This window comes from Carassius carassius, chromosome 47 (genome assembly GCF_963082965.1).
Source record: "Carassius carassius chromosome 47, fCarCar2.1, whole genome shotgun sequence".
Taxonomy (NCBI): Eukaryota; Metazoa; Chordata; class Actinopteri; order Cypriniformes; family Cyprinidae; genus Carassius; species Carassius carassius.
The window spans coordinates 14,396,783-14,405,606 of NC_081801.1; the positions used below are offsets into that span (position 1 = coordinate 14,396,783).

The 8,824-nt window shown below is 36.2% G+C and overlaps 1 protein-coding gene and 1 long non-coding RNA gene across 5 annotated transcripts; both read right to left on the reverse strand.

Moving 5' to 3' along the window:
- Positions 1 to 467: 467 nt before the first annotated feature.
- On the reverse strand, positions 468 to 6,362 carry LOC132130118 (protein phosphatase 1 regulatory subunit 14B-like). Of its 3 annotated transcripts, none has more exons than XM_059541772.1 (5): positions 6,176 to 6,362; positions 5,841 to 6,050; positions 1,363 to 1,446; positions 1,036 to 1,068; positions 468 to 864 (listed from the first exon to the last, which is right to left on the reverse strand). In XM_059541772.1, the coding sequence occupies exons 1-5, from the start codon at positions 6,218 to 6,220 to the stop codon at positions 781 to 783; spliced, it is 456 nt and encodes a 151-aa protein (XP_059397755.1). In that variant the 5' UTR covers positions 6,221 to 6,362; the 3' UTR covers positions 468 to 780. The 3 variants fall into 3 exon arrangements, with proteins under 3 accessions (XP_059397755.1, XP_059397757.1, XP_059397756.1); XM_059541774.1 differs by having other exon boundaries at positions 5,841 to 6,037; positions 6,176 to 6,361; XM_059541773.1 differs by having other exon boundaries at positions 5,841 to 6,361.
- Positions 4,294 to 5,832, reverse strand: LOC132130120 (uncharacterized). Of its 2 annotated transcripts, XR_009428677.1 has the most exons (3): positions 5,554 to 5,832; positions 5,336 to 5,429; positions 4,294 to 5,052 (listed from the first exon to the last, which is right to left on the reverse strand). It is a non-coding gene; the product is annotated as an uncharacterized LOC132130120 (long non-coding RNA). The 2 variants fall into 2 exon arrangements; XR_009428676.1 differs by having other exon boundaries at positions 5,336 to 5,832.
- Positions 6,363 to 8,824: the final 2,462 nt, after the last annotated feature.

The following is an 8,824-nucleotide window of genomic DNA, read 5'->3' on the forward strand; positions in this document are numbered from 1 at the left end:
TATGTGGGCTTTGAGCTTTATTTCGCATTAACCTTGGCCTACACTACCAAAGCATTTTCATACTTCACCTTCAACACAATTAGGCATACTCTTCATTTTTGCAAAGACTAGTAAAAATATCAGATGTAACAAATTCACTCTACTCTTCATCCTCAAACTAGTTTAATTTTCCTCAGTCAAATGATTTTTAAAAGCAGTAGCACTAAACACATACCTGTTGGTTTTTTCCCCTAAAAATGGTAGATTAAAAATGGCTTACAAAACACAAGTTCACAATTCTCACCCCCCCTCCCTCTTCCCAGATTACATCAACACACCCCAAAATCTGAAACCCCACATCTAAAAACTATTTTCTGGCCTGCAAAAAATTATTCCGCCCTTAGGAAAGACAGCAGATGTGAGAGACCGAGAAAAAAGGGGGAGTTAAAAGCAATCAGCTTAATTTCCTACTCGATTACAGACGGAAAGAAGTGTATTAATGAACATTGTAACCATAACATCAACCATTTGATTCCTTTCCCTAAATCACCACAGGAGTTTTAAGCTAAAGGGACACTACCACACTCTCTACATGTAATATATGCTGAAACAGTACTAAGACGAAGTAAAAACAGTTTGGAGTGATCAACCTGCAGTTGAGATTGCCTTGGCTGGACTCGTGTCATTGATGTCCATTTGACAGACGCTGTGGTTTAGTAGTTGGGTCTGCATGCCTGCATCTCTCCTCTGGGTTTGGAGTGACAGGTTGGTTGTGAGGTGGTGGGAGGAGCTGTGGTGACCTCATGGCGTCAGCTCCCCTTTCTTCTGGGGGGTGTTGAGTTTCTGCATCCCTCGGACCTTCTCCAGCAACGCCGCTATGAAATCCTGCAGGTACCAGAGAGAGAATTATGGCAAGAAGAAGCATATTTCTGTTCGGACTGTGAATAAATGAAGCATAATCGCATTGTAATGAGTGACTCGGTGGCTCTGAGAATATCACGACCGCCTGTAATGAAGGTAATTGCTAATGCTATTAATATTCAAAATGGCACTTACATCATTAGGCTTATAACAGTCGACCAGCAGCATCTGAAAACAAAAATGGAAAGAGAATTAATGCCTTTTAGACTACTCTGCTGTTTTTCCAACTGTGTACCAATGATAGTGGAAAGCTGATGCAAAACGCTGAAATAAATCTCCGGATGAGAATTTAGTCTTTAAAAAAAAGAGCTTGCGAGCTGAAGAAGGATTACTGTCAAAGCACCTGCAGATGAAATGTCAGAGGGGTACTACAGTGCAATTCGGTCTTCTGGGAACGTTAATATTCTTATGAAGAGATATCTGAAGCGAATTGAATCAAGTAAATTAAAGATGTGATCAGACCTTCACTCGAATGGTTCTCTCGACATCACTGGGAAGATCCAGCAGCTCATCCACATCTATTTCCAGCTCAGGCACCTCATCCTCCTGCAAAATACAGAACCACTGATGAGAGAGATGTTAATGGGGAGTCCTGTGAAAAAAACAGTCAAGTGAATAATTCAAAAGCTACAGAACGGCGGTCAGGTCATGAACTATGTAGACCAGTAAGAGGTGAAATCAGTCAGGGTAACATCTCTTGATCTCAAGAGTTTATGCAGCTAACAAGGGCTGGCTGATTATTATTTATAATAGGGGTTACAACAGCTTGTTACAAGGGACAACTTTGTACCTGATATACTAATGAGAGGTGCATACTGGTACCTTAAAGGGATAGTTCACCCAGAAAGGAACATTTTATGTTTATCTGCTTACACCCAGGGCATCCAAGATGTAGGTTACTGTTTCTTCAGTAGAACACAAATTGAGATTTTTAACTTAAACTGTTGCAGTCTGTCAGTCATATAATGTAAGAGGATGGGAATCACAGCTTAGAGTAAAAAAAAAAAAAAAACATTTTTAAAACCAAATTAAACCCTGTGGCTCGTGATGATACATTGATGTGTAAAGACACAAAATGATCGTTCTGTGCAAAAAACTGAACAGTATTTACATAATTTCTTTCCTCAGATTTTCAGATCTTCTTCTTCTTCTTGCTTTATGGTGGATTGCAGACTTGTAAGTGCATTACCGCCACCTATTTCTTAAGTGGACCACTGACACTCGATAATCTCAATTAGGAGTGTCAGTGGTTCTCTTGAGAGATAGGTGGCGGTAATGCACTTACAAGTCTGCAATGCACCATAAATCAAGAAGAAGATGTGTTGCGTGTGGCTGTTGAGGTTGTGCTCAGGACAGTTCAGACATTATGGTGAAAATCAGAGGTAAAAAACTATATAAATACTGTTCAGTTTCTTGAACAGACCGATTGCTTTGTCTCTTCACATCAATGTGTCGTCACAAGTTTTATGTATGTTTTTTGACTCTCAATGCCATGATTCCCATCCACTTACATTATACGACTGACAGACTAAAATGGTTTGAGATAAAAATCTTGGTTTGTGTTCTACTGAAGAAACAAAATGTCATCCATCTTGGATGCCCTGGGGTTAAGCAGATATACATCAAATTTTCATTTTTGGGTGAACTATCCCTTCAAGAGTAGCAATGTGTTGTCCACCCAAAAAAATAATTTAATTCTCTCATCGTTTACTCACCTTCATGTCATTCCAAACCTGTATGACTTTTTTGGGCAGAACACAAAATATATTATTTTGAAGAATGCTGTTAATCATAAATGTTTGGTTCCCACTGAATTTGTAAAAAATGTTGTCCATGTAATGGAGGTCAATGGGAACCGTTGGGAACTGGTTGCCAGCATTCTTCAAAATATCTTCCTTTGTGTTTCACAGAAGAGAGGAAGTCATACAGGTTTGAAATTGCATAAGTTGAGTAAATGGTGACAGTTTTCTTTTTTTTTTGGGGGGGGGGGGGGGGGGGTGGACTCTCTTTACTGCATAAAAGTACCTGACAAACCTTTTAGGGGTAGATAAGATTCAGAGTTGGCCCCACAAGCTGTTGTACTCCAAAAGGTACCATTCTTGCATAATTTTCAGAAGTCAGAAATCCAGCCATCCCTGGCCTTTGTGCATGACATCCTTTCTGCACAACAAGATGGACTGAAGCTCATGCAATTTATTGTGTTCTTGTAAAAATAATTTCCATTCATTTCCTGTCAGCTTATAAAGACAACATTGTGTCTCTATCCACACAAAGCTGTCTTATAGCTTCTGAGACTGAGACACAGTAAATGAATGGAAGCACAACCTCAGCTTTTTTATGTCTTATTGCAGCTAGTTTGCAGTCACACTCCTTTTCATCAAAGATTCACTCATGTTGCTGTTCCCGCAGAGCTATTAAGCTCCATTAGTGAGTTTATATTTGCTGAGGGAGACAGGGGAGGAAAGCTTCCATTGAAGGAACTTTCACAAGTTTTTCTTCAAGTGTATGTGCTATTGCAGACATTAAGAAAGCAGGTCTGTTATGAAACCCTTCACACTGACCCATATTGCAGAGTGCCTCTAGCACACCACAGCTGACCAAAGCCTATCCAGAGGTGCTACTCATAAAGTAAAACATCTTCTCTTACAGCTATTACTTAGACTAATGCAGCACTTCATAAATCAGTAATGGGATTGTGAAGTGCATAATATTGGCTCTTTAGAATATTTACTTCTGACTGATCAAACATGGTAGTCTTTGGTCAAATCAGGGCTCAATACTGACAATGGCCAAGGCCTATTGACATCTCTATACCTTATTTGTCACTAAAGGATGCATATTAGCACCTCTTCCATCATGGAATTTTGTGTTTATTAATTTATTGCTGTCATACAGTTAAAATATTAAAACTAATTTCCTACATAAATTATTAAATATACACTTCAGTTCACACAAGGTGTCACCAAGATTCTTCTGAAAGAAATGAATCGCTTTATTAGGCATGGGTTATATTGCATAAAATTGATCAAAAGTGACAGTAAATATGTATAATGTTACAAAGTGTTTATGTTTCAATTCTATTCATCAAAGAATCCTGGAAAAAATGTATCTCAGTTCACAAAACAATGTTAAGCAAAACAACTGTTTTAACATAGACAGAAATTAATTTCTCTTGAGCAGCAAATCTGAATTTTAGAATGATTTCTGAAGGATCACGTGACAATCCTGGAAATTCATGCTTGCCATCACAAGACTACATTACATTTCAAAATATATATAAATAGACAACAGTTATGTTAAATTGTACTAATATTTCAAATTATAACTGTTTTTACTGCATTTTTAAATAACATAATGCAGCCGTGGTGAGTGATTTTTCTAAATCATAAAAAAAAAAAATTACTGAAAAAAAATTCTCCAAAACTTTTGAAGGGTAGTGTATGTATGTATTTCATGTCAGTTTGTTTATTTAATTAGTCACTCTACATCAGCATCCTAATCAGCCAGTTTATTTTGCGATAATGACCGGTAACTTTTGCATCAAATATTATTCTTTTCACTGCTCAATGAGATGATGTACACGTGACTGGAAAAAAAAACAGCCATTATAGACACACAATATTCTCACAAACCTAATCATTTAACAAAATCAAATTTAAGCCAACCTTTGTCCATGCTGCTCTGAAAAAAGTCCACAACCTGTTCATATTAGCTTACGTAATTTGTCAGTGTACATGGTTATCCTCTTAGGTACAAACATTTGTCTTCAGTTTTTGCTGAGGGCAGTTGTGATTTAAGATGTGCATTCTAAACATCAACCTAATTGGACCGAAACATTGCTGAGACTAGCAATATAATGGACGAGCTCTCCTGTCAGAGCACATAATTATACAAATAACCTGTGGGATTCAGATGACATTTCACGGGTTCAAATGTGTGTGCTTCTATTTTTCTCTCCCTTATTATTATTTAAATATCACAGTAATGTGTATGATTGTATTCAGACATAAAAAAAAACATTCATCACAAACCAAGTCAGAGGCTCTCAAGCAAATCCAATGGATTCGGCTACTTTGTAGTATGTCAATGAGACAAAGCGAAATGTGGATTCCCAAAGCCAGAATTTAGCTCAGAATGAGGCCTAGCGCTGGGCTGAAAAGAGCATTCAGAAAAATCTCATTTTAATAGCTGCCTAGTTTTATGTGGCACATAATCTAGGTCAATTATATTAGCCCTGGAGGCTAAATCAAGCTCAAAGTGAAGCATGCTTTGCATGTCTGAACAGATGACATCATCGCAATGGCTAGAAGGGTGATTCTAAACATCACAGGAGGTTACAAAGACAAAAAAAAATAATAAAAATAATAAAACACTTCTTGACCAGTGTCACCTACTGTAAATATGTGCAATATATATAGATCATAATCAGTGATACCTGGGTTTTGTGCATCTGTAGACATAAATATATTGGGATTGGAATCCATGTCTTTGTTCATGCAACTGGAGCTCCATCTTCATATACTGTAGATCTGTCACATTAACTTATGAGGCAAGCCCACTTTTCGATTAAATAAATATGGATGTATGCATTATGCATAAAGGATGCATTAGGTGCTATTTTTTTCCCTTGCAGCACCTGTCCATGACGCTCACCTTTGTTTTATGGCTTTGTCTGTAGTTCCATCATGCCACGCCCTTCAGTGTGTAAATGCATAACCATAAAATCACCATCGACTAAAAATCAAGACATAAAAATAAAAGATGCCATGCTGCTCTTAATAAGCAACAATTTATGAAAGCAAGGCAATTATCACGCATAACGGACAGGACGAATGGAGCGAGAGGAATGCCGGTGCTCGAGAACTGGGAAGAAAGATTTGTCATTCATTGCAACAAAGGACTGCACGAGATCAAATCAATGACAGTGTTTTGTGTCCTACCTCGCAGTCGTAGAGATTCATTAACTGGCTAACTATCCACTCCTCCAAATTCAGTCGCCTCCTCAGCTCTTTTCTGTCATATTTTACGGTCACTCGTCCTTGTTTCTGAGGCACTTCTTCTTCGGTACCGGGAGGTGTTTGAAAATAAACCCGTGGTTGAGGTGTCGTTTCCGGACTTGTTACCGCTGCCATGGTCCCTAATAGAAAAAGCTGAAGTGGATTTAATTGCTTAATTAATTAGAACATCAATTAAAAAGAGAGAGCTGGTCATGTGCACATCCATTGCATGTTGAAAAAAAAAGTACTGGGCCCCTTATTCTTTAAATGGAACAGACCTTTAGATTACAAGGAGTCCGCAACGGTAGACTGGGATCAGGCATACAAGGAGCTTAGAGAACAATAATTCAACAGACTAATTGTATGACCGTGGTATATCACAGTCCATCTTCCCTAAATCGGTCAATCAATTGTCACAGAACAGCCTGTGGGCTCATCCAAGTGTCCGCGCTGAAATACTAGCGAAGTCGTGAACGACTCTTTCGGATCTTTTTAAAATAATGAATCAGTAGAGTCGGATCTTTTTAATAAAGCGGTAAATGCGGTTCACTAAAACGGACTAACTTGCTACTAGCACACTGCTGTACTTCATTTTCCATTACACTTTTAAGAAATAATCAAATGTAGACGTAGTATGCTATCACTGCAGAGTTGAACTGTGAACCTTTTCTTTCGCGCGAAAACCTGTCCGAACCGCAAACAGGAGCTGATGGTATGAATATTTTGAGCCAACTGATGATTTGACTGTCGACTGTTGTAGGGTACTTTAAAAGCCATTACCATTAGCAGAAATGTTACACATAAATCATACTGTGAATACAGATTGACTGTTTGACATCTGTCACAAGAGACAACTTTTCAATAAAACACGCAATATATACACACACACACACACACACATATATATATATATATATATATGATATATAATTTTAATTATATAATTTTAGGTCGTGTCAGGGACTATGTCATTACCCAATTACGTCGAGGCGCAAAAGAAGCGCTTAATGGTATTTGAACCTTTTTAAAACGAGCTGTTCAAAAGAACCGAATCGCGGAAAAAAAATCGGACCTCCTATCACTATGAAAAATAACCACGCCAATTTTTCACATGAGTTCTTATGCAGGCTGTGTCTACTTGTCTAATAGACAATAGGTTAATAGTTAATCTCGGTTTTTATAAAGTTACACAATAATTTCAGTCACATATATCTTGTTTTTAAATAGCTCCCCATCTCATTCACCCCTCTTTCCATCTTGTGGACTATTCCATCCAAATCAAACTTCTCTGTCTCTCTCTCTCTCTCTCTCTCTCTCTCTCTCTCTCTCTCTCTCTCCATGCAGGAGCACACATTGTGCATTACGCTTGTGCCAAGCGATCTTGTCGTAAAATCCAACATTATGTAATTTATTAAACCACAATTGGTTTATTCATTCCAGTAAATCACCTTTTGAAATTAAACTAAAAATGATACATTTAGTGGGTTAATCTTGTCACTTTACTCAGAACTATTAAAATTAATACTAAAATCCAGAAAAGAAAATGTTGCAGTAATGCACTTACAATGGAAACCTTAAAGACAAGATAAAGCAATTAATTAATAAAAGAAGAAATATGCATAACATATTTTTAGGAAAAACACATTCCTATCCTTACTTAAAAGGTTTGCAGCTGTAATGCTGAATAATCTGCTTGTTGCGATAATAATGTGGATGTGGAAAGAATGCAAGGGTGCACATTTCTCTTTACTTCAAGTTTTTAAAATTAGCAACAGATTCAATGCTCGTCTTTAAATGTACAAACCTAAAACTTCAATTATAAAAGTAAAAAATTGCCAGAAAGGCTTATCATATACCTCCACAATTTGATTATCATATACCTCCACAATTTGATGGTGTGATATTGCAGGTATAGAAAAGAATCACCAGATAAATAATCAGTCCACAAAAGGTCACCATCAAATTAAAATAAATTTGTTAAATGTGAGTCTAAATCATCACAATGAAAAGAACCAAAGACTCAAACTACTTTAGTCTGTGTGCATTGCATTTATTTAATACACAAGTTTCAGAATTTGAGTTGAATTACTGAAATAAATGAACTTTTCCATGACATTCTAATGTATTCAGAAGCACCTGTATATATAAATTGTTTTTTTTCTATGACATGTTGGTTTTATATCTTTCACTTGTAAGTTGCAAATAAATTGTAAATACAGTTGGATGAAACAAAAACTCTGTCTTCATTTTAGGCTGCAAAGCAACAAAATGTGATTATTTTAAAGGGGGTTTTTCTATATCCACTGTATATATTGCATATTCTAGCATTCAAAAGTTAGGGATACATAAGATGTTTTAGAAAATCTTTCATGCCCACCAAGGCTGCATTTATTTTGATTTCAGTAAAACTAATATTCAGTAATATTCTGATCACAATTTCAAATAACTATTTTCTGTTTCAGTAGATTTCGTAATTTATGTTATTTATGTAAATTAAATTGATTTATTAATTTGATGCCAAAGCTGAGTTTTCAGCATAATTACTGCAGTCTTCACTGTCACATGTTCCTTCAGAATTCATTCTAATATGCTTATTTGCTGCTCAAGAAATATTTGTATTATTATTATTATCAGTGTTGAAAACAGAAAACTTATCTTAATATTTTTGTGGAAACAGTTTTTCAGGATTTTTAGGAACAGAAAGTTCAAAACAACAGTGTTTATTTGAATATGATATATATATTTATATTTTTTGTAAAATTCTAAAAGTTTTTTATATATACATTTTCTGTATCCTTGCTGAATAAATATTAATTTAATTGAAAATAAATCTTAATCATTTGAAGAGTTAGAGAGACTTACTGTACATTTAAAGGTTTTCAAACTGCTCTTCAACAGAATTCTATAAAGCTCAGTCACTAGAGGGC

Coding starts and splice junctions, on each gene's coding strand:
- LOC132130118 (XM_059541772.1), bottom strand. CDS start 6,220: ATGCCTGATCCCAGTCTACCGTTGCGGACTCCTTGTAATCTAAAG. Junction 1,069..1,362: donor AGAGAACCATTCGAGTGAAG/GTCTGATCACAT, acceptor TTTTGTTTTCAG/ATGCTGCTGGTCGACTGTTA. Junction 865..1,035: donor ACTGTTATAAGCCTAATGAT/GTAAGTGCCATT, acceptor TGGTACCTGCAG/GATTTCATAGCGGCGTTGCT.